This window comes from Chiloscyllium plagiosum, unplaced genomic scaffold (assembly GCF_037043375.1).
Source record: "Chiloscyllium plagiosum isolate Xiang-an unplaced genomic scaffold, Cpla_swu_hap1 HiC_scaffold_1, whole genome shotgun sequence".
NCBI lineage: Eukaryota > Metazoa > Chordata > Chondrichthyes > Orectolobiformes > Hemiscylliidae > Chiloscyllium > Chiloscyllium plagiosum.
Genome location: NW_028270139.1, coordinates 32,060,528 through 32,086,860, shown reverse-complemented (window position 1 = coordinate 32,086,860; position 26,333 = coordinate 32,060,528). Strand labels below are relative to the sequence as shown.

Sequence of the window (26,333 nt, the reverse complement as noted above, 5' to 3'; positions counted from 1 at the left end):
TTGTAGATGTTTGGAATGGACATATCTTCTTCTATTGAATTTTTTAATGATTGTAATACAAGAATGGGAGACTGTACTACACGTCAGGTTCCTAATTGTGGCTCGTTAAATTAATTTTGGCCTGTTTGTTCACAGCTACAAGTTGCATCTTAGCTTTCACCAGTTGGAAAGCCATAGTGTTCTGAAAAGCCTTGTAATAACTGAAAGAAATGGGGGATGTGCAAAATCTTTGAGTAATACTAATATTCAATGAATTACCCTACCAAACAATTTACAACTGATGAAGTTGTATTCATTAATGTTTGTTGTATTCCTTACTGTTTGCTGTATTCAATAATATTCTGCAAGCAGACAATTTATTTATATTGTGGTAGCGTTGATGTAAGCAATCTTCCTAGGTATCGAATCAAATATTCGTTAAAAAATACATAATTGCTTTTGTATGTCAGTAGATGATGTAGTAAAGTGCACATGGGTCCTGTAGTGGACTTAGAGTTTACTAAACTTAAGATGTTTAATAATGTAGTATTGTACCATACAAACATACAAGTTAGGAGTTGGAGTCAGGCTTTTGGCCCCTTGAGTCTGCTCCACTCTTGGAGAATGTTCTTTACATCTGGACTGATTCACGTGACAAAACATCATTTTCAAGTCCAGTTTGTCACAACCATGTGGGATCTTACATAGTTCAATCAAGACAGCCAATAGAATAAGCCTAGACTGACCAACCTTACTTCATAACACAACTTGCTCATTCCAGGTTTCCCAGTAAGCCTCCTCTGAACCAATGCACTAATGTCCTTTCTTAAATAAAAGAAATGAAATTGGTGCACAGCCTTTGAGTATACTAACACCTATTCTGTTGCCCAGATGATTCTGTTATTTAACTTTGCAATCACTTCAATGTGGAGGATTTAGGTAATTATTTCAGATCATATTTAATTACACATAATGCTGGTCTTGAAATTATATCACAGAAGTGTATCAATCAAACATTTAACCAGCTTGTGTAAAACTCCTCCGTCCACTCTTTTACCTGAACATATCTAATACCTACCATCATTTGATTCTTTTGCTAATATGGTGGAAAGAGGATTTGCCAATAAAATACAGAAATTGTTTTTTGTATGTTTGCTTCCATCACGTAATTTTGTAGGCATTATTTTCACTTAAATTTTTATGAAAAATATATTTCCAAAATAGTAAATTAGTATGGTTAAAATAAATATTGATGCTGAAATTTGCTGCTCCATGACTTGCATTGAATTTTATTAAATGCTTCTGTTTGTCTAAATGCAGATCTTTGATTTAATGATGATTAGGCTCTACTAAATTCTCACCTATGTTTATTTGCCTTTAGTGTTCTACAGTGTACTGAAACAGTTCTTCCTGGTGACATTGCTCGAAGCCATCAGTGTTCTGTTTGCAACATCTCCTTCAGCTCTGAGTCAAGGTTTTGTATTGAATGACAGTCACCTATTTTGTAACCCATTTGACCTCTTCTGTTTTCTATAGCAGCTTATTTTCCAACTTTGCAGCTTGCATGTAAATTAAAACTCAAATAGGAAAGTAACACTGCCCTGCTTCTTCCCTATCCTGGTTGGACAAGCATGATGGAAGTCAGAGACTGCTGTCGCATGTATTAACCTGGTCTGCATGCAATAGAAAAATGCTATCTTATTACATTGTGGTTCTTACCAACTGTTTATCACAGTTTTGAACAGCATAAGGAAGCCTGCAAAGGGGATACCAGGTTTGTTTGCAAGGCAGATAGCTGTGGGAAAAGATTCAAGAGCAAAGATGCCTTGAAGAAACATAAGGAGAATGTGCACACAGGTAAGAATGTTACCAAAGGAAAAGATGATCTAACCTCTGAACTGAGGCAGTATTGACAGATGGACACTGTACAAAAAATGTGCAGCCCTATTTGAGATTTTCTGTTATACTTATAAAGAAGTCTATTTATAATTTGTTGATTATAGTTTATATGAAGTCTTTAAATACTACTAATTCGTTATTTATTGGCGATCTAAAGTTGCATGCACTGCTGGATGTAGAGGAGTATGCCCTGCTTTTAGAGTTATTTTTGTTGCATCGAGAGTCCTGGTGCACAGGGATATTCTTGGTTTAAATTCTGGAACAATTTCAGGGTAGAGCTAATGTTTAAAGGAGTGGAGGTGTTCACAAGACAATCTCCTGCTGAATCCTCAGCTGAGGGAGGGCAGACTATGTCAGACACATCTTGGAAGAAGTACGGGGGTGGGGGGGTGGGGTGGGGGAAGTGATAAACTGAACACTTAGTGGCAGACCTCAATGTCCATTGGTAAGAGCGACTTAGTGTGCCACTACTGGTTAAGTCCTGAAGGACATTGCTAGCAGGAAGTAGCGAGAAAATCAACATGATGGAAAAAAAATTACTTGATCTTAGCCTTGCTAATCTACCTTGCACATGTTCCTGTTGCTGTGACAACAGATCAGCACCCTGAAGTGTTTATAGACTCTTTTGACTTTTGATTGGCAAACTGTTTTTTACTTTTAAAAAGAATGTGAATGGTTGCAAAAAGAAAAGCTGAGATGTAAATTCAGTGACTGCCTTCCAAAGTCCTGTGTGAAGCCTTTGGAATGTCAATGTGTAAAATGTCTGGGAAATGTAACAAGAAGGGGTAACAAAGGGACTGACCATTCACCTCTTAAACCACCCCCCCGCCCAGCAGAAAATTACGTCTAGCAGACACATCCTTCTTTTTACCCTCCAGAGCAATATGTACAAAAAAGGGTTTGAGGGCCGACTGCAAAACTAACCTTTTGTGTGATGTTGGCCAGAGATCCAAGTGTGTGTGGATTAGAATGTGTGAGGGCCACAGCTTTGAGAACATTTAAACGCTCCTGCACTGTAGGTAAAACAAAGGAAAGACTTTTTCACACTCTGAATACTGGAACTCCGTCACTGTTGAAAATAATTTCAACCTGTATGTGTGTGAGTATGTATGTCCGTGAGAGTTTGTGTATGCATGTGTGTTTAAAGTTTAAGTTAATTTGTATCTGGGAAAAAGATCTTTTTTCAAATTAAGGGATCTTTGTTCAAATTAACCTTGTTGTGACCAGTGGAGGAAGCCGGTGAACAACGAAGGAGATCCATTTTATCCATCCTAACCTGGGAACTTAATAATCTGAAGTATCTTAAGTGGAACTGTACCAAATTGGGGAACTTCATCTGGGGTTTGTTCATATCACTGTGCTTAGTTATATTGGAGAGGCCCCAGCAAGTCCTCATGGAGAGAACATTCTCATCTTTATACAGAGAGTGTCATGTTGTTTGATATAATCACTGTATTAACTGACACAGATTCAGAACAATCCTAGCAGCTTAATACTGTACATCCATTCATGCATCATGCAAGCAGTTTCATTTTCTGACACCATCTACAAGATTAGATGAGATTAGATTCCCTACAGTACAGGAACAGGCCATTCAGGCCCACATGTCCACACCGACCCTATGAAGAGTAACCCACCCAGACCCATTCCCTACATTTATCCCTGACTGATGCACCTCACACTATCGGCAATTTTAGCATGGCCAGTTCACCTGACCTGCACATTTTTGGACTGTGAGAGAAAGCTGGAGCACCTGGAGAAAACCCACACAGACACAGAGAATGTGCAAACTCCACACAGACAGTTGCCTGAGGCTGGAATCGAACCCGGGTCCCTGGCGCTGTGAGGCAGCAATGCTAGCCACTGTGCCGCCCTCAAGCTCACGGTCCGTTACGTCCTTCACTCTATCCTTGTCATTGAGTCACCAAATTGTTTAGTGAGGAATGCCGAAGACATTTTAGAAGTATCACTCAGTGCATCTAAAAGTAAGATGCCAGACTGGTTCAGCTTTTATTCAATGAATGTAAAGGCTAAGCAGAGGAAGCAGCACATCATGGACAAGAGGCCAGCAATTCCATGGACAGTAGATCAGATTGAATTTCTACAGTCCTATTATATCCAGACGTGAATGGTAATGGAAAATTAAACAACTAAATGGAGGAGAAGATTCCATCTCTGCAGAGTGCAGCACACAAACGTAAAAAGGCAAGGAGCCAATGTCAGTGAGAGAGCTGGGTGGCTGATCCATCTTAACTTCCTGCATTTCCTAACACTTACAGAAACCTGACTTTCATCAGTTCGAATCACTGTGTGTGATATTACAAACATTGGTGAGTGTACACAACAACTAAGCTAATGTTTTGAAGATATGTAACTTTAGTTAATCCTTTCCAGTACAGCTACAATGCATGGATCTCCCTGGCAAAATGAAAAAAAAATCTTATTATGTCCTGATGGTAGTGCAAAACAAATCTGACAGTTACCGCTTGATTCATCTTCTGTAAATCTTCAGCAAAATAGCAAATTGCAGTAGTTTCCAAGAATCTGTTTGTGATGCTTAGTTTGAGTTCTGTCAAAACCACTTTACTCCAGACCTCATTATAACCAGAGACAACACTGCAGGAGTTCCTCAAGGCAGTGCCCTGTAACCATTTTCAGTTGTTTTGTCAGTGATCCCTCCACCATATGGTCAGAAATGTGGACATTCAGTGATGATCACAAAGTATTCACCTCCATCCGCAATGACTTAGATGATGAAGCTGACCTTCCCTTTATGTAGGAAGTTTTGGACTATCTTCAGGCTGGGGCTGATAAGTGTCTGATTAGAACTACACCAGGCACATGTGAGGCAGTGACCAACTCTAACAAGAGAGAGACTAACTATTCCCTGTGACCTTCAAAGGCATTCCTATCACTGAATCCCCTCGCAGAGTTTACTACTGCCTGCAGAATTAACTGAATTAACCACATAAATACTGTGATGAAAAGAGCAAGTGTCTCACCTCCTGACTTATCAAAATATATCTAGCATCTACAAGTAATTCAGGAGTGTCTGATGGAATACTCTCCACTTGCCTGGATGAATGCAGCCGCAACTTCATTCAATAAACTCAATCACATCCAACACCAAACAACCCATGTTAATTGGAACTCCATTCACCACTTGAAACAACCACTCACTTTACCACTAGCATACTATGTCAGCACTGTGTACCCCCTGCAAGTTCCATTTCAGTGACTCACTAAGGTTTTTCTGACAGCACCTCCTCAACTCACCTCCTCTACCACCTAAAAGAAAAGGACAGTCTTTTCCTGCTAACACCAACACCTGCAGGATCTCATTCCAAATTATAGATATTCTGACTTTGAAATATATCACTTTATCACTTTATCATCAATCAAATTTGGAAATTCCTCTGTTAACCACTGAATGTGTTAGCACAAATACTGCAGCAGTTCAAGAGAGTGTCTCACAACCACTTTCTCAAAGGCACCGAGGAATCAGAGATAAATATTGGTGACGTTCCCATCCTGTGAATTAATCTGTAAAGGGTTATCAGATTTTCTGCAGGCCATGGTGTATGAAAATGATTTTTCAGATATGGAAAAGATATGGAGTCTTCTAAAGAGGTCATTGATATGTCACAAAATCCTATAAAGACAGTGGGGTGACTTTGAGTAGATTTCCAAGCTTTTTCAAATCTTTTCCTGATGTCCACTTTTCTTTCTACGTATTTGTTTGCTTCACACTACATATTCAGAATCCAGTCTAGGTTTTAGTCTCCTCCTGCCTGATCCCACCTATTGCTTCTGCTGTTCTGACAATTTCCCAACCATTGGCCGATTAGTTTGTCAGCCGGGGATGGTTACATATTAGATTGGCTAGCTGCTTCAGCTGGCGAAAGTGAGGACTGCAAATGCTGGAGATCAGAGTCAAGATTAGAGTGGTGCTGGAAAAGCACAACAGATCAGGCAGCATCCGAGGAGTAGGAAAGTTGACGTTTTGGCCAGGAGCCCTTCAACAGGCAGGGCTCTTGCCCGAAACATTGATTTTCCTGCTTCTCGGATGCTGCCTGACCTGCTGTGCCTTTCCAGCACCACTCTAATCTTGGCTGGTGAAATAGTACATGTTAGGTTTCTCATTTCCTCCTGTTGTGATATATATGTACCTTCAATAATGCATATCTTAAACCAGTTCCCATCACTATTCATCACAAGGCAAGATGTGACGTATAATCCTGTCGACAGAACAGAGTAACAGTTTTACAGGCTAGAGATGCCCATATGGCCTCCCATTATATGGTATATGAAGTGTTAGCTTCACGTGGCAAATCAAAATTATTGTTCAAATATACTTGTTGGATGTTTGCATTAAACACACAGCATTTTGGTTTGCTTTGTGTGGAGGGAGAGTCTTTGTTGGTATCAGATTTTCTTCAGAGTCAGTTATGGCTTTTAACCACACAGCCACAAACATTTTCTAATTCTATGCTAAAGAGAATTGATTAAATAATTTCTTTGTTATGGGTGGGAGGGGAATGCACTGCCCTTGTCTTCAATGTTTAAAACAACATCTAGCCTGAGAACTCTGGAGTGAAGTTCATTTGAGGGAACAATAGACATGCTGTGGTAGGTCTCATCACCCTGTGTGTTGGGCCAACTATAGGGTTTCATATAAAAATAATACGTAATAGCTCCTTCACACATCCTCGTTCTAATCGGTTTCACAGGCATTAGATTGAAAGGACGTCACTTTTCCCTTAGCAGTTCCCCAAAGACCAGATAGATGTCATGTGTTGGGTCTAACAGAACAACAGCCATTACCTGAATGGGCCACACTCAGGTTTCACTTTATAATCTTGGTTCCTATTCGACTTCAAACTGGATTGTTTTAAATCGGTAAAATGGAACCCAATCTTGAAACAAGCCTTGTTGGACGTGAAAAGTGTCCTGAGGGATTCTGAGAGATGATGGAAGACATAACTATATAACTCTTGAAAGAATGTTGCGGAATATGTCCCAAATAAGAATTTAAAGATGTCAGTTTGTTTTTGTATGCCCTGTATGGGTTTGAGTATTAGAAGGCACTAAAACGCTATCAAATACCAAAAGTATCATCAAACAGGGCTTCATTAGAAGTCAGAGCTTCCGTTTGTTTTGGTATGTTTTGTGAAACTGGATCGGGGTCACATTGCTAAACTCAACAATGTCTCTGCACATTTTCAAAGGATGCCAGTGGAGTATGTCTGTTTCGAAAGCCGATACTGACTGGATGGATGGATTACAATGCACAAGCCTAGTCAGAGGTTTCACATGAGACCATGACCCCCAAGGGGGGGATGTTGAATTATTGCTGGTAATCCTTCACCATCCATCACATCTTTATATGAAATTTCTACTTAATTTCTGCTGCTTGATGATGTAACCTGATTCAGGGCCTAGCAGAATACTGAGTCAGTGAACAAAATGATGCAAGACATTGAACAGGAAGTCAGGTCTGTGGGGAGTATTTTCAGTCTAAAACATTGCATTCAGTTTTGCCTGATTTAAGAAAAAGTCCAGAAATGCCAGTGCCCCTACCAAAGCAAAACTGTTCAACAGCCGCTTGTTCTTCCTTCTGAAAATGAAGGTTGTAATCTTGGAGAAGGCTGCGTGGAGAGTTAATTCTGGTGGAGCTTCCCTAAGGGAAGCAATGTGGGTCTCCCTCCCACTGGTTCTCCAATCAGTGGGTGAATCCCCATCGACAAAATCAAAACTCCATTCTTTCAGTGCAACAGAGACGTGGCACTAAAAATAGCCCCCTCCAGATCTTCAGCAGCACTTAAAAGAAAACTGGTCTCAGTCCTTGATGACTCATTATGTCCAACATCCAGGAAGATCTTGTTTTTATTTTTTGCCCCTCGACTTGTGCCTTTATCTCTCCTCTCCTGCCTTTTAGGACACTCTGTTGTCAATAATTCCAACCTTCTATTGCAGGCAGTGCTTTCTGTTAGTCTGCAAATAAAAGGATATTAAAAGGACCACAAAAGCCAAACCCTTCTACCCACAACTAGACAAGGACTTAAGGTTTGGCAAGGTCAATAGAAGAAGATTGATGCACTCTGATATGGCAGTAGGCCTCTCTATCCCATTCCTTTTCCAGATTGCCTCTTTAGTGCCTAAATACAGGCAAATTTTGCCACGAAAATGTGTGCTGAAATGTTCATTGTCCTTCGGGAAACCACGTTAGCGATACTTCCCAATCGGAAAATATCCATTCGTTCTATTTGAAATTTCTTTTGAGATTTTTCTTGCCCTTTTAAAAAAAAATCAAGTCCATCATGGAGCATAATTTTGTACATCACAGATTGAGGAATTCATTTTGGGCAGGGAATTAGATTTACCATCCCTTATGTAAGGGCTGTTCTATCATAAAATGAATTGCAAATAACAAATGTAAGAGTTTGAAAATTTGACTTATAATTGTGAGACTTTGCCAATAGTTCCAGTTTGAGGGAAGGAATGAGGCAGATAAATGTTGAATATTACAGGAGTTTTTTATTTTGCTTACTATCTTCCATCTCGAAGAAGAATGCATATTGTGGATTTCTGCCTAATCTTGGTTGGTAAAGCTCAAAGGATTAGAATTTTTTTGCAGATAATTAATCTTTTGTAAAAGGAATAAGCTGTAGTTGCATATATGTTCCAGCTAAATACAAGTAGGTTCCAACAGCAAGCACAACATAATAAATTGCTTTTTCTTCCCAATCTTTGTTCTCCTGTTTTGTCACTTAATACTGTTTCTCCTTACTGAGAAGTGTAACCTTACTTTCTTCAACCAAGAAACAGATTTTGCTGCAAATCTGAAATTGCTGTGCTGCCATCTTCATTGAATTAACTTCTGAAAAACTTTCCAGAGGGGTCTGCTCGCAATGTTTAGAAAACAAAGCTATAGGAAATTACTTTAAAATTGGAGCAATCTTAGTCTGAGATGGGAGAAGGCAGATAAAGTTACGTGGAAAACATTGGTAATATACTGCGTTTGGGTACCCAGGGAGGAGTCTTGAATGGGGAAGTCCAGGCTTGTTTGTACTTCTGAGGGACCACATTTCTGAAATGCATTTCAGTAAGAATACTGCCTCAATACTTCTCACTTTCTATCTCTCTCCTTCTTTTCTGCTATGTCCTTTCCATTCACGTTCTCAACTGACCCCCATTTTTAAAATTAATATGCAGTTATACAATGCAGCCTCCAATTCAAACTTTCAAATCACTCTGATTTCAGGTGGAGGAAACAAATTGGATCGATTTGGGTGAAATTAGTCTTTGCCTGTAGCAAAAACAAAGGTTCTTTTGCACCATTTCTGATTTTAAATGACACATTGTGAAGCAAACTGCTGATTAACCACAAACCTATTTTGTGCTATTAGCCTATAACAAATTCATTGCCATTTACTGAGATTGTCAGACAATGTCTAATACACAATAACAAAAACTAAGTTGCTCTGGATTTGAAAATCTGAAATTAGATAAAGCCAATGAAAGGTCACTGATCTACAATATTAAATCTGATTATCTCTCTCCTCAAATGCTGTTTGACGGCTGGGTATTTTCAGGTTTATGAATGCTTCAAATATTTATAAGTGAGAAGCAGTTATGTAGTTCTTTTTGAGTCATTCTTTAGCATTTACAACTTTGTATTATAGATCATTGGCATTGATGAGGCACAGTTCTTGCTACCTTTGAGCATATCATTGTTATCCTTGATGTTGCTTTAGTCTTGGAGTCTGCTCTCTTTTTGGCAGGACTTATTTTGTTTGAGAATCAAGAACAGTTAACACAGATTACTTCAGCTAATCATAATGACAGCTTTCCTTTCCATGCAATGTTGCTGTGCTTCTGTGGCATTGATATCCAGAGTTTACATCCACGTTAAAAATCATTTTCGGGAATGACCAGGAAACAGTCAACTAGTACCTAACAAAAAAAAATTGTGCACTTTGCTTTTCATCTTATTTTGCCTACACGTGGACAGAAAGGTTACCATATGCGTGCATATTTAGATTGCATCCAATGACTGACTTTTATTGTTTTATTTACTGAACAAAAGTTGCTCACTTCTGGATTTCCAATTATCTCCATGAGGGTGCATATTGGATAAAAGTAAACTATCTTCTATGTAGAAGGTTCTAATAATAATTTCTCATTGAAAAGTTTAACTAGCCTACTTTGTGTTAGGTCTTACATGTGAATGGTATAAATTTACTCTGCTCAACTCTCCTTTGTGAACACAACCAGTTGAACAGTCAGTTGGTTAAATACCCTTGGAAATTTTGCATGGCTTGTTAGATTTTGACAAGCAGATTTGGCGTTAACTGTAATTCATTGCAAAATTGGTATGGAGTATGTGCATGCATTTTAAAAATGTAGCTTAGTTCTTTTATCAAGCTTGTAAATTTGGAAATAAACTGAGAAAAGCTTTTGACATTTGTGTATTTATAATTTGAAACCAGAGAGCTGATTGTTCTGCTGTCTGTGCTGTGACTGAGCTAAATTGGCAATTATCATGACCTTCAAACAATTTTCAAAATGTTTATCAATTAATTTAATTGTTTGTGCTGATTTTTCTTGATGGGGTTCATGGTGGTGCTTTTACATATCTTGTTTCCAATTTTATAAATTAGGATATGTGCTTAGTCCTTGTTAATCCAGTGATGGTGTTAGTGTTTGTGGGGGTGTGAGAAGAGTATGTGGAGTAAGGACATAACTGGCCTCCAGCAGGTGAACAATGTTTTTTGATTCCTGCTTTGCTTGGTGGTGAAACTGTGCAGTCACTCCTCAGTGGTGCAAGGTACACATGATCTTAGGTAATTTTTTTGACAGAAGTTATTTATATGATTCATAGAATTTTGCACGGAGATTGCACCTTTGGTGGTCAATTCATTGAGGAGGATATGCATCTGTTCTTTGGTGATCAGGTGAGGAAAATGTGAGAATCACTGTTCAAACGTTAGATTAGATTAGATTACTTACAGTGTGGAAACAGGCCCTTTGGCCCAACAAGTCCACACCCTCCGAAGAGCAACCCACCCAAACCCATTCCCCTACATTTACACAGACAGTTGCCTGAGGTGGGAATTGAACCCGGGTCTCTGGCGCTGCGAGGCAGCAGTGCTAACCACTGTGCCACCGTGCCACCCCTGGTTTTGGTCCCTTACTCCTCTCTGGAATGACTTTACATCTGAGTCCCTGCCAGTCTAATAATGAATTCACCACACTCAGTGACCGAATTAAAGCAATTTATGCTTCACAGTTTAAATTTGGAAGGTACAGTTTTTAATAACTTAAATTTAAATCATTCTGCACAAATTTCTAACAACAATCATACATGAGATCCACGAAAAAAGGGTTAATCAGACCAAAAATGTATAACTCAACCAATGACCTCACATGTATATGTACAAGATACAGTGAAATTAGCAGGAAAGGAGCTGGGGTGGAATTTTTCCATTGGCAGTTAAAGTATTTTGTGGTGCTTGGTCTGACATGGCTGTGAGCAACTTTTCACTCACATTCCTGCACTCTTCACCTCACCAACTACACAATCGGGCTGTTTAGTACCCTTTTCATGGAATCAAAGGCCGGGGAGGCAGAAGAACCTTTCACTGTTCACAGCAATTGTCCCATTTAAAAAAATAAAATCCCAATTGCGCACCAGTTCAGAACATGCGTGCCAGGCACTGGCCCTTGCACTGTGGTGCTCCGCCATTATGGCACCCTGCTTCAATAACAGGGATTTGAAGATCCTGGTGGGTGGGTGACACACGGCACAGAAGCCTATCCTTTTCCCTGCAAACCAAAGCAGGAGATCACACCACTGGGCCAAGCCAGCCTGGAACCCAATAGCAGCCTGGGTCGGTGTTGTGTTCCGTGACAGACAGGATGCCTGGTAGTGCAGGAAAAAGTGAATGATTTTCTGGGTTCTGAAAGATTAAGTGCCATCATGTCTCTGCTACCTCTCGCACTCACAGGGCCACCATTTACTCTGCCTCTGCCCACATATCTCACCAATGCTTGTAGACTATAGCTCTCACTATTGCCTGCAACACGTTCATTCAATAGCTCTGTCCTCCTCGTTTAATGGGAACACTTCTCCTCCTCATGCATTGCCACTACCTGTTCTCCTGTCAGTTCTGTCATTCTCCCTAGTCTCATTGCTGGAATAAGGAGCTGGTAAACTGGCAGAAAGCAATATGCCTGGCTGTGTTTTGGTGGGCATCTTCACGTGAAGAGAAGAATACGACGGCTCATGTTGGAATAGGGAGATCTTGCTGGCTAGCCAACCCAGTCAGCCTCATTGTGCGACGAGAAAGTGAGGACTGCAGATGCTGGAGGTCGGAGTCAAAAAGTGGTGCTGGAAAAGCACAGCTGGTCAGGCAACATCTGAGGGGCAGGAGAGTTGACATTTGGAGCATAAGCTCTTCATCAGGAATGTCGCACTCATTGTGCATTGCTATGCTGCTCTCTCAGTTCTAACCCATTCTTAATCTGTATGCGCTTTTATTTCACTTAGACAACAGTTCCCTTATAGAGACACTGGCAGTACCCATCAAATCTTCACAAAGAGGACAGTACTGGAGACTCTCTGCTCCACCCCCACTCGTGAGGAGGAACCCATTGAACCCTCAGACGATGTAGGAAAAAGGTTTTCACCTCTCCACCAACTCTGAGATTAGTCACAGAAGACAAACTGGTGGGCACATCAGTCTGTTTCTGATCGAGGAAAATGTGCTGCATGTCTCTGAAATTCTGAAACTAGAGACCGGGCGCCTGCTCAGCCCTAGACAGAAGATACTCCCAATTGTCTTTACCATTAATATCTTCACCATAATGCAAAACCAGTCACACAACAGCAGTCAGGTTTGTGCAAGAGCCTCACTAAACTGGATCAAAGAATGGAGGTGTTCAATGATGTTTTTGATACCATGCTGGCTCTGACTCCATAGACAGGCTGACTACTACCATGGAGACCCAGGTCTAGCTACCTCAGTATGTGCTGGATATACACCCAGACCTGCATTCCATTGCTTTAATCTTAGGTGCTTTTCCTCAATGATGAAATGAGAGGGGAATGAGTGACCTTGACCCCATCCTAAGAAGCCCCTTCCTGTCAATATGACATAGTGGTTATAGTGGACACTTTCAGGGAAGTGGAGCTACACAGATGACCCCTTGAAGCGTCTCAGGAAACTCTGTAGGCAGCCAGGTCCTCTGCCTTGCCTTGCCTGTGATTACAAAGCCTGCAGTAGTTCAAGCTAAGGAGAATGAGGCTGTATCTGGGCAAGAGACTCAGCAGGCCTGGCCTCCATCACAGGACACTAGCTAAAGTGTTCCAGGTTAACATCACCAACTATCTCCACCCTATGCTACAGGAGCTAGGACCGTATTTAGACAAAATGGGAAACCGAAAGCTTATTGAGTGCACAAATATGGCATGGGTGATATGTCACTGGAGATTACCTTTCACTTTTGTAAGTATATGTTCACTTGCAGTGTTATCTAACCTACTATAATTTTTGCTGGTTATGTGAAACCCTTGAGCAGATAACCCACAAGGAATGTAAGAATTATAACAAGTTTATTGAAGAAACCCTTGCATCCATTGCAATGATGCTTTACAATGCCTCACACTTGGTGGCACGGAGGCTTCTCAGTTGTGCCGTTGCCATGCCTCCATAGAGAGCACTGTGGTGTGTGACCTTATCCAATGTACATCACACAACAGAAGTGTTCATGCTACATCGGGAGGAGATGTCAGCCAGTAAGCCATGCGATAGCCCCTGACCCTGGCACCCACCCTGTATCCCGGGCCATGCCCCATGTCCTTGCAAACTTACATTTCCATCTGAAAATCTGACAGCTGGGAAGCATTTCTTCCAATGTGAGGTATGGAATGTGTTTGGGAATGGAAACTTTAGATTCTGTTTTTAGGTGTTTTGTTCACATGGCAGTTGCTTTACTGATGTGACCAGGAGGGAATTAGTACATACAGTGTGATATTCCTGATTGCTTGAGGTCAAGATTTGGAATGTGCATTCTCAGATAATCAATGTCCTGTTCAGAAAGAGCAAACTGGCACCAGTCAGGTGAAGCTCCTAGATCAATGAGGGCATGATTACTGTAATTGCTTTTAGCAGCATCTCCAGTTCCAAGATGAAAAGAACAATAACTTTCTCTGTCGAGAGTGTGGTGCTGGATAAGCATAGCAGGTCAGGCCGCATCCGAGAAGCAGGAGAATCGACGTTTCAGGCATAAGCCCTTCACCTTCGCATTCTTGTGAGTTACTCTGTCTGTGATGTAAGAATTTCCCACAATGCTTCATGTTCCCTTTGATGACCTTTCAGCTTCCCACCACTGGAGTACATTTATATTAGAATTAACATGTCCCACTTTTCCTTAGAGCTCATGACATTGCAAATTCCTGAACTCTCGATGGCCCATCACACTCCCCATATAGAGGCTACAGTGACCATGACCTTTGAGAAATACCACCTCCTTGAGCTCACAGTCCCTTCCTCTTCTCAACTAAGTTCCATCTAAAATTACCCTTTTTCATTGTCTCCATTTTCTGTGATCCATGAGACCCATTCTCAGACTTGATTTTACAGGACTCCATGGGCTACCCCCTGTACATTATTGCCATTGGACATCCCTGGACTGATGTAGCAGGGAAGCTCCCACTGACTACGTCCCAGGCCCCAGACTGAAGTCTCCATAACAACCTGACAGTTCTATCTGTAATGCCTGGACTGATTGAGGTTGACCTATAGGACTGACGGTGGCCCAGTTGCTGGATTGCAAAATACAGATCCCTGGTCTCGGATGACACTAAGCAGCAGGCTGACAATGGTCAGTCCCCTCGGTTTTAATAAGATACGACCCTTGACTAATGTAGTGGATCCTGACTGACCATTGCCCTCTTTACCTCAGTAATGACTGCTTCACTTTGAGTTTCACAGATAACAGTTTGCAGTGTGTTTGCTGAGTATATTGCTGGCCTACTTTGTAGCACAGTGCTACACAGCAACATGTCTTCTGCCTTGACTGTTCAGTGTTCCCCACAGTGACAAGTTGCCTGCCTATCTCTCTGTGCTACGAACTATTGCAAGCCACTGAGGCTGTCAGTCTTTAATTGTGCACCAAAAACCCTATGTGCTTAAAAAAATGCAATGTGAGCCACACAAGAGTGGACAGCCCATAAGTGAGTATGTGCTATGAATGCAATGTGAAGTAGACAGAAGCTGAAAGCCTCCAGTTTAGTGAAGGTGGGGGAGTGTTGAGAAAGTATGCTAAAAGACATAATATGCATCCTGTGCAGAGGCATAAGGTAGATGCAAAGCAATGTGGCAGGTTCTGAGCCCCAAAGTAAAATGTCGTCAGACTGAAGTGATGTGAGAGAGGGCAGGTAAGGTTTGCTGATGCCAACTTGTGTGGTGGAGGATTGAGGAGGATGGTGGCTATAGGGCATGCAGGGTTGTTATGGTGAATGAACCAAATGGATGACGGCCAGACCAAGCAATCAGTGAGCTGCAGCTACCTGGTTCCCATTCTGCCTTGCGTGTCAGAAACCTGGACAGTCCAATGTTTTGGGGAAGGAGAAGAGAATTGGAAATAATGCATGAAGAAAGCGAGGTGGGGTTTAATGAGGTGCATTTACATGGAATAAAGGTAATTGCCACTCACTGGCAAAATTTTAAAGTCATTATTTAAGAATTGTGGGGAAAATTGCAAACATTTTTCAACATCGAGATTCTGATGTATTTTTTCAATGTCTCTGTATTTTCCCAACTTTCTACCATTACTCAGGTCGCTTCAGGGAGGGGGACATTCTGTCCTTGGTTATGTGAGTATGAAGAAGCAGTTAGAAGAGAGTGTTTCTTAGCTCCTGATTCTGGATTCTTTCAAAGGTTGCTTTTCGTGAATAAAAATGTGATACTAAAAAGTACAAATCATGTTAAGTATGCATTTAAATAGTTTGTAGTCTATTCTGGTGCTCCTTATTTTGAAGAATTACTGGCCAACACTCTTCTTTCCTAAAGGAAAGGGAGTACTCAAAGAGAAGACAGCTGGTCTGAGCCTGACTTCACTGACCTAATTGAAATGTTTTTCATTCCTGTCAATAGAGTTCACTGCAATTTCCTAATAGACATGGTTTGCTTGCTGGTGTTGTTTTTTTAATGTTTAACAAGAATTCAAATGTTTAGAAATAACACGCTAGTCAGGAGCATCTTTGTATAGCAGTTGATGTAAGTGAAATGGTGGTATTCAGCACTTGCAGTAATTGCTGTATGTTTGATGTAAAATGAATGGGGGAGTATGAAACACATGCTCATTAGTTCTTGAACTATAAGCAGGTCTTGCCACTTAGCATACTTCTTCACTCCTTGAACCAATGAGGAACAGGAAGTGAAATACATGTGGTAACTGACCTTCAACCTTAGATGTAATATCTATGTAGACCAAGGGTGTCATGATGAATGGCAGTGGCAGGATCAAGTTGATTTAAACGATGGTTATTATTACTAAATTAAGATTGGAAAAAAATGTATTTAATATTAATAGATTCCTAATTATATTGTGACATATATCCTGACTGACATCAGAATGGCCTTGTGTTATAAGTGTTCCTTTTGATTCGCTGGTTTGTGGAATTTCATTCTTATGTCTGGGCCAATGACTTACAGGAATAGAACAAGTAAATTGACGGACAAAAAGTTGTATAGAAACAGCTTGTAAATTCTCAGTTTTGTCTTTGTCAGTTTTTTTTTAGTTGCTAATTTTTCAATTTTTTATTATTTGTCACGTTGATGTAAGATTAAAATGAAAAGTAAGCCACAGGATTCCAAAATCAAATGTATTTAATTTAAATGTTGGTGGATTGCTGACATTTTTCTGAACAGTAATGAACTGTAAGCTACACTAACATGATATACTTGATGTTTTACATTTGTTAGCATTGTTGCTTGCCTGAAAATTGGATCTGGTGGATGTAATTAACATACAAAATATATCAGTTATCCAAGTGAATTGTATATATTTTGCATTACATACGGTTAAACTTTCTCAGCTGGTTGAATCTGAGAGTCTGTCTAGCCCAACTTGTGAGTAACAATAACGAGAACTATTAACGACAAAGTATTTTGCTTTGTGCACATTTCGCTTTTTGGACTGAATCTTGTGTTCTTTTGTCTAACTGTCAGCTGGGGCAGCCGCATAGCGCAAGAGACCCAGGTTTGATTCCACCCTCCGGTGACTGTCTGAATGGAGTTTGCACATTCTCCCCGTGTCTACATGGGTATCCTCCCACAGTCCAATGATGTGCAGGCGAGGTTGATTGGCCATGCTAAATTGCTCATAGTGTCGAGGGATTGGCCATGGGAAATGCATGCTTATAGGGATAGGGTAGGAAGGTGGGTCAGTGTGGACTTGATGGGCTGAATGGCCTGCTTCTACATTATAGGGGTTCGATAATGATTCTAGTTGAGATTTTTGGATGGATCCTAACCTCAAGGCCCATCGAGATTTCTCCTTTCTCTTACCAAATACACCCCAATATCTACCTGATCCAACTCTTGCCATTCTTCATGTCTGATTCTAACTCCATCCTATCACATGCCGTCCTAAGAACAACTCGCCACACATCAGAAAGCTGCCAAAAGATCAGCATCCCTTGCAAACTGTGCCAATTTTATAAGGGCACTGTATATCCAGATGAGCATTGGCCGTCTGGCATTGTCCCTCACTGGCATCGTAATGGTATTGCAACCTTTAAGCTGCACTGCTCATGATATATAATGTGCACAGGTGGCACCGTCTCGCACATGCAATCCCATTCTCTCACCCTCATCATGATTGAACCACCAGGCCACCCACCTTACCTGTCTCTAGATACATCCTGTCTGAAGGGTCTCACTGAGTCCTTGTAACTCTTTCACCAATACCCAGTGGTCACCTGTATCTTTTCATTATCTGATAGAGGAGAGCACAGACAGGCAAACTGGCAGACAAGTCCAAACGTGAGCTTTTATTTACAGCCAGCAAAAAGGAACACAAGGGAGATGAATATAGGCTGCAGTTCATACCTACGATGTCGACATCTTGGCCTTGACCATTTAAGATGGTCTATTGCAGCAAGCTCTCTTCGTTTGGAACCGGGTGTCAATGAAGTCCTGTTTGGCTTATTGTGCCTGACAGCGCTGAGCTCTGACATGGACAACGACAGCTCCCTCGTCCTTGGAAGATTGCTCCCCTTCTCCCAGTTCTTCAGCATCCAGCACATCAGCTCCAGTTGGACAAAGCGCAGCATCTCTGATAATGTGGCACACTCTGATTGGATGGATTATATTGGACCAATCCAAGCTAGTGAACCAGCAGCCCTATAGTCTGCCCCACCAAGCACAGGGCACAGCATGTTCGCCAACTTGGTGAAGGTGCTGCACTGGCCAAGTAACCAACATTACATCAGTTAGGCAGTGTCTGTCTGCTGCATCCCAACTCCTTTTCCATCCCTGGCCCACTTCAACGAATCTATTTTGCATTGCATCCATTAAAAAAACTGGAATTAAGAGTCTAATAATGGCTATGATCCATTTTTGATTGTTGGATAAAACCCCTCTGGTTCACTGATGTCCCTTAGGGAAGGAAACTGCCATCCTTACCTGGTCAGGCCTACAAGGGACTCCACACCACAGTGATGTAGATGACTCTTAACTGTCCTCTGAGCAATTAGGATGGGCAATAAATGCTGGCCTGACCAGTGAGACCCTCATCCCATGAGTGAATAAAGAAAACTACACGGTTTTATACACAGTTTATGATTCAGCGAATATCCACTCACCCCACTGCACTCTTGGAATGTTCGTAAATGATAGACCATATTTGTTCAGTGCTTGCCTCCTTTTAACTTATTGCCATTATTTCCTGCATCACTGAGAAGACAGTGTTAGTTTAACTTGGACTAACAGCGTGGTGCAAACCACCTTTGAGCAACTTTTGAAGCCTAAACACATTTACTCCACATGCATTGCACATGTGCGAAGACATGTTTGGAAGCTACGGTTTGCAAATCCATGCTTCAGGTATTTGTCGCTTCAGTGCACTAATGTTCTGCAAATGTTATCCCACACTTTTGTCCATTAAACTGACACCAACTCGAACAGCCTGGGCATTGTCCCAGCCATTTTTTTTTGTTGCATTTTGCATCTAAAGAAAAGCAAGTGACGGCAGGCAATGCAATTGACAAGCAGCCTGCCTTTGTCAGTGCAAAAGAGCATGTTAGTACAGGAGTTCTGACAGCCTATTGCAATAGGCAAGGCACAGCAAGGCTAGGCATAGATGTGTTAGTGTGCAGATAGGCTCTAAATGAGTGAGTGCTGAGAGAGCAAGCGAGCAGTGCTGAGATGCACTGGGCACCAACCTGGCAGCTGGGCAATTGTCCCTGTACACAGAATGTGCCTGCAGCCTCTCAGTGCTATTGGCAGGTGCTCTCTGCCATGCAAGCCTGCTTTCCTGACTTCCACCTAGAGAATCCTCAATGTCTTGCTGTTTGGCACATTTGGTAAAAATAAAAAGCTTGAATATTAATGAGGCGAGATGTGACGTTAATATGATTTTTAACAAGAAGTATTTCCCCTTCTCTGGCAATTCACTGCTGTCTAGCAAGGAACAATGTCTAAAAGGTAGATATTCATGATATCATGATAGGTCATGCTAGACTTCCTGTCCCATTCTGCCATGCATCTTGCTGCAGCCTAAATCTCTCAGACTCTTGTAAGATTCTGTCGTTTATCTCTTTTGCTCCTCCATGTGTGGCAGGATTTTGTTTTTCTTTAAGACCGTATCAAGCGTTTGTGTTAAAAGTAGTTTTTGTTTTGTGTGGGGAGCCAAGTTAATAAATACATTTATGCTCAATAGAACTTGCAGGACAGTGACCACCTATCAGGCTCATACTTCACATACTCTGGTTTATGAACAGACAAGTTTACTGTTTTCGGGAAACAAGATTGCACCTATGAATGTGATTCCAGTGGCCTGGAGTGTTAATGAGTATTCATGACATGCTAATCAATGCAACACTAGTTCTTGCAGATTATCACCAGGGAAAGCTGCCAGAAAGGCTCTGAGAACTTTATAGCAAATGTTTAACCCACCGATGGGAAACAGAAAGTTTCCATCTTACTCTACTGAGTTATTCTGCCGGCATTTCTAAAAGCACTGAGCAGCCCCGGAAACTTCTACCTACTGTTTTTGACGCTGTTATTCTGTTTGTCAGTTTGTTTGCAATCTATCTCAAAAACTAATGGATGGATTTTAAAAAAACTGGCTACACAGAAATGGTATGGTCTGAGGAAGAGCTGATTAGCTACTGGTTAAGATAAGGATCCAGATCCTGGAAATTTCTAAAGGATCCAATAACATTGTGAGATGCGGAGTGTTTCAGCTGCTGTGGTAGAATTTTCTCCAGTTGTTAAATAGGAACAGAATTTTCAGAACAGGTTGTTGGATATCAATTGGTCTGAATCCTCCTCAATGCGATGGAAGCTTTTAATAAAGAGATTTCCTGATTTCAACATTGTAGTTTAAAAAAAAGGCTGGGAAAGTATCAAGGTGGAGCTGCATAATTTTAATGCAATTGAATTAATAAAACATGGCAGGGTGTGTGCTTTACTGAATGCATTTTGTGCTTGTTATTTATTAGAATAGTGGCTCTTGGAGAAAGACCCGTTCTGTTTTCTTATAATTCATGATCATATCATTTTACTCATTAGTGTTAAGTAACCTATTTAAATAATTCCAGGTTTTGTTGTGACTCTACTGAATTCTTTAGATGGTTAGCACAATTTGTACTTTTCAAAAGCTGCAAAATCTGCTATCACAAAATACATTACTTACAGGGAGCCCCCACTATCTGAAACTAGAGCGTTCTCAGGAAACCTTTTGTAAACCGGACATGGCGTAAAGTGAAGATACATGATTTATATGGGAAAAAGGTATTGCTGTTTTTTGTAAAAGAGAAAATCCTCTTCAGATTTGCGAAAATGGGTACTAAATGCAGGCCTTTAGTAAAAGTGAAATTGCGTAAATTTGGAACTTCGTATTTGATTGTGTGCAATTTCTGTTTTAAATGAAGTGACAATTATTATTGCTGAATTAGATGCGGAGTCTAATTTTTTTTTTAAAAATCCCTTGTTCTGTATATCCAAATAACTAACTGACAGTAGTAAAATTCTATATTGACAACGGTGACATACCTGGACAAGTTAACATTTACTTCTATTGTCAAGTTTATAATGAACCTGTCAGTCCAGTTCAATGGTGACATGCAAGTTATCAGATTGTTTTCAAACTAATATAAATGAACAATCTCACTGCAGTATATTTTGTTTTGAACAGCATTACTGATATGTTTGCTTTTAAAGAAGCTGTCAACTTTTAGTACATATATTTTTAATCAACCTGTTAAGGCATATTACATATACTTCCAGGGTACGTGGGGCTTGAACACAGCATTTTGGCCTAGAGGTATAAACCATACAAGAGCCCTCAGACTTTCATTGTAAATGCTGTCAATTATATTCTTTCAAATATCACCACGCTGTGCAGATATTTTGATAGACTGAGGCAAGATAGCAACCATTCTTCCAGGAAGTGACCTAGATACTGGGATGATGCTTCCTCTAGTCAGAAAGGCTAGAACTGGGTGAACACTTTAAAAATAGAGGGACTCTCATTTAAGATGGAAATGAGGAGGATCATTTGTGTTTGGAAGATGTTGTGAAACCAACAGTGGAGGTTGGGCCATTGAGTATATTCAAGGCTGGGTTGGAACCAGTATCTATAAGGGAGTTGAGTCTTGTGGGTAGGTGGGTGAGTTATGGGCAAGTTATAATCAAATAGTCAAAACCTTATCGAAGGCCCAAGCATGTTTCATGGGCTGAATGACCTACCCCTATTCACATTTCTCATGACTCAAGATATAGGAATCTTTGAGTCAGGAATGTTGAAGCATAACTTATCATTTTATGTAATCTTTGCAGTGTAGGTTAATTCCAGCTGTTAACTGAATAACAAAATTAAATTATTTAACATCCATTAGGTACACTCTCATCTCAGTTGATTAAAGCAGAGGTGGTAGATGGTGATGTAAATAGTTTATGTTTCACATTTTGCCCTGGTGTGTTAAAAGCCTGGCTTTCCTGTAAGGTAACCTTTTAGAAAGTTTCCAATTTTGAAACGGCACCGTGGCTTAGTGGTTATCACTGCTGCCTCTCAGCGCCAGGGACCCAGGTTTGATTTCAGGCTTGGGCGACTGTGTGGAGTTTGCGCATTCTCCCCCTGTCTGCGTGGGTTTCCTCCCACAGTCCAAAGGTATGAGGTTGGATGAATTGGCCATGCTAAACCGCCCACCGTGTTCAGGGATGTGTAGGTTAGGTGCATTAGTCCGGGGTAAATATTGGATAATAGGGTAGGGGATGGTTCTGGGTGGGTTACTTTCGGAGGGTCGGTGTGGACTTGTTGGGCTGAAGAGCCTGTTCCAAACTGGAGGGATTCTATGAAACTGGCATGCTTGAATTTTGTAGGGTAAATGTACAGATTGATGTATGTTTTAGGTTAGAGAAATAGGCAAGATTGGTTATTTAGAGACATGGATTGTCAATGACAGAAGTTGACTTACCAGGGTACATACATCATTTTCATTCAGCTATTCCTTGTGGCTCATTTTTCCAATATTGGAGTCTGCTGTAATTTTCTGCCATCCTTGCTGTTTCCAGGCAAGTGTTTGTTGATATGTTTAACAATGTTATGCTGAAATATTCAGAGAGGAGTTTCAGACTATTACTGGATGACACTGGACTATGCTTGCTTTAAATACTATAGTAATTTTCAATCTGCTCTTTGTTCTTTCACAAGTTTTGTGATTTACATAAGGTTTAGTGATGCACAGTAAAACTGGGGAAGTAAATTATCCAACAGCAGTATGTCCACCTAGTTATATTTTGTTCATCATTGCTATGGATACACAGTGAAGCTGATGCTTGACATTTTTAGTCACAATATATACCATGGTCTAACACTTCTTTGTTCTAAAGCTAGTCTCCAAAGTGTCAGAACCTATCGTTTCCTCATTATTCATGCTTGCTGTGTGTTTTAAGTAGTTTCTATTTTTATTTCTATTTTCCAGCATCACCAATTATACTTTGTTTTGTTTTATTCTGCACTTCTTTAGTTGTCTGGTTTCAAAGGTATTGATGGTGGATCTCCTTTGCAAACCTCAGGAATTCTGCGCTTTCACTGAATGTTAAAACAGTAGACATCCAGTATGTATCAAGTGACTTTTGAAAACTATTAGCTGAGCACAAGTGTTTTGGAGCTTTCTTTACACTGCTTTTGAGACATTAGATGGTTGTGAGAGATGCTGTGTAATTGCATGCCTTTGCTGTCTTCTGTATTTAAAATGTGATGGTGTTTCTCTTCTGGCTACAGGAAATTCTCGGAGGAGACTGATGTGCTCTGTGTGCAATAAAAAGTGTTCTTCGGCTGCAACCCTTCAGGAACATCGAAAGGTCAGGCATGCTAGAGACTCCCTTCCAATCTTCACAGCACATTTTGTTTGTGTGTTAGATTGCTAGTCTGGGCTATTTATTGGGGCTTAGCTGTCCGTTACTTCTGTTGAATGAATTAACTTCATTGAGTCAATTCTAACTAAGGAAAATATTTGAATGTGAATTCAATTTGTTTACCCTTTCACTGATGGTTCAGCTCAGGGGACCAGTGATATAGCTGTAAAGATTGACAAGTTACCTTTTATTTTCATTCTTGTGCGTTGCATGTTGTTAATTGACAGTTTTTAATATCAAAATATTATTCAGCAAAAGTGCACATATTGCTGCTTTCAAACTGATGAGCAGAATTATGTTTGGGGTGGGTGTCATTGAAGAGATCGCTAAAGGTCAAAGGCATTGTTCTTACATGCTTGGGCTCAGTTTGCAAGGCTAACTGTTTTTGCTTTTCAGTTATAGCTCAAATACTGTTAATTTCTACATTTTTTTCATTCTTCACAAAGTACAATATTCAAGCAGAATGTTAAGTGGTTTCCTACTTTAAACTACCTTGGTGGTCAGATGTACGTGAGGGAAAAAAACAATTTTGGCAAATAGTAATCTTGAATTAAGATAACATGCCTGGTAACAGTCAGATTTTGCTATTTTAAAATGATATGATTGGATGGTGAAAAATGAAAAATAGATCATGTGCAACAGACAAAATTGATCACTGTGTATGCTGTCTCTAAGGGTCATGTGCTGCTGTGTATGTTGAAGCAGAAATGGTAAAAAGCATACGATATTATAAGACATACCATGGCTTGAAGTATTGAAGATAGCGTATCTGTTTTCATTTAGTTACAATTCTTTCTTGTGTCTCACTATTTTTGCAAAAACTGTGGAATATATTGGATGGGGGCAGTAACTTGAAAGCATAGAAACAGAGAAAATAGGGACAGGAACAGGCCATTTGGCCCTTTTGAGCCTACTCTGCCATTCGATTTAATCGTGACTGATCATCCAACTCATTACCTCGTTCCCACTTCCGTTGTGCAATATGTTCCCGGCAAACCATGAAACTTTGTGAATTTCAAAGGGATTTCAGAAAGAACTGAGAGAACAACTTTTGCAAAATTTTACAAGAAAATATCTGGAATATTTATAAGCTGTGTGAATCCATAGGGTATTTTCATGTGATTGTGTGCTGTTGATCTTTGTCAGTTACCGAATCTCACAGGAGGCCAAATGGCAATGGCTTGGAGAGGCCAACAAGGCAAGGGGTTGCACTATGAATGGTAGGATCCTGGGAAATACCGAAGATCATAGGGACCCTGGTGTATACTGTATATCCACAGATCGCTCAAGGTGTGGGCCAGGTTGATAAGATTGTTAAGAAGGTGCATGTTTTTATTAACGGAGGTATAGGAATCGAGAACAGTGAGCTTATGCTGGAATTGTATATATCACTGGTTATGCTGGAGTGATGTTTGCTGTTCAAGTCACCACATTATAGCAAGGATGTGATTGCACTTAAGATGTAGAAAAGATTACTTGAGTGTTGCATGGGCTGGAGTGTCTGTGTTATGAAAAGAGATTGCATATGGTTTGGCTGTTGTCCTTGGATCAGCGAATGTTGAGATGGGCTTTGATAGTGATATGTAAGATTAATTAGCATAGATACTGATTGTTTTTTATTCAGAGAGTGGTAGGAGTCTGGAACTCGCTGCATGAAAGGGTGTTTGAGCCAGAAACCCTTCGCTATTTATTTCCGTTCCCATAGACTCTGAGACTATTGGCTAAAAACCTTGTAAATAAGATCAGTCAGATCTTTGTGGGCTGGTGTGGACACAGTGGACCAAATGGCCGCTTCCTGTGTTGTAAATATTTGAGTCAATAAGAATCCTTTGACAATTAACTTCAGCCTGTCTCTTCTGATTGATGACTCTTCAGCCAGTGAAAGCTCTTACACACACAAAAAAAGACTCTGAGCTTCCAGATGCCTGCCACTTTAACACACCACCCTGTTCCCTGGCCAACATCTCTGTCTCCGGCTTGCTGCAGTGCTCCAGAGAAGCTCAACTCAAGCTGGAAGAACAACACCTCATTTTTTTGCCTGGGGACCTTGTAGCCCTCAGGACTCTATATCGAGTTCAATAACTTCAAGGCTTGAACTCTTCTATGTCCTAGCCCCTTACTCCACACGCTAGGTCTTGTTATTACATAGTTTAGATCAGAGTGGTGCTGGAAAAGCACAGCAGGTAAGGCAGCATCCGAGAAGCAGGAAAATCGACGTTTCGGGCAAAAGCCCTTCATCATTTGCCTTGTTATTACATAGTCTGCCATTACACACTACCCATTGTCAGCCACTAACAGTCTCCATCAACAGCCATTCCCTCTCCTAGCCAGATAGTTATCCACTCCTTTGTCTGTCCAACTGTTCTTCTCTCTGTTTGGGCTCTGTCCCCAACTATCATTTACTCCTTACAACCCCCTCCCCCATCTTCTGCAAGTAAACCGACATTTTCCTAGCTGCCAATGGATGTGAGGAAGGGTCACCGGACTCAAAACATTAACTCTGATATCTCTTCACAGATGTTGCCAGACCTGTGATTTCCAACAATTTCTGTTTTTGTTTCTGATTTACAGCATCCACAGTTTTTCCAGTTTTTAATTAGTGAAAACTCTTTGTCTTTATTTGCTTAAGTCGGCACCTGTCTCTTAATTCGAGGATGACTACTGTGTTGTCCACCTTTCCTGTGGGATTTCATGTAACTGAGGCCGATTCTTGTCACACAGACATTTGCTGATTCTGGGGCAGGATATCCCATGAAGTTGTGGGATTTGAAGTTAGGATTTTCTTCCTTTTTCTTTCCT

At 40.6% G+C, this 26,333-nt stretch overlaps 1 protein-coding gene across 9 annotated transcripts in view; it reads left to right on the top strand.

The window, feature by feature from the left end:
• The window catches only part of prdm5 (PR domain containing 5), a 351,179-nt gene that overhangs the window by 74,888 nt on the left and 249,958 nt on the right, over positions 1-26,333 (top strand). For 8 of the 9 annotated variants that reach the window (XM_043696639.2, XM_043696605.2, XM_087988037.1 and 5 more), the window contains 3 exons: positions 1,361-1,453; positions 1,715-1,836; positions 23,401-23,480. In XM_043696639.2, coding sequence (XP_043552574.1) covers positions 1,361-1,453; positions 1,715-1,836; positions 23,401-23,480 — 295 coding nt within the window. Of the gene's footprint in view, positions 1-1,360; positions 1,454-1,714; positions 1,837-21,357; positions 21,439-23,400; positions 23,481-26,333 lie in introns of all 9 variants that reach the window. The other variant, XM_087988179.1, reaches the window with a different exon arrangement.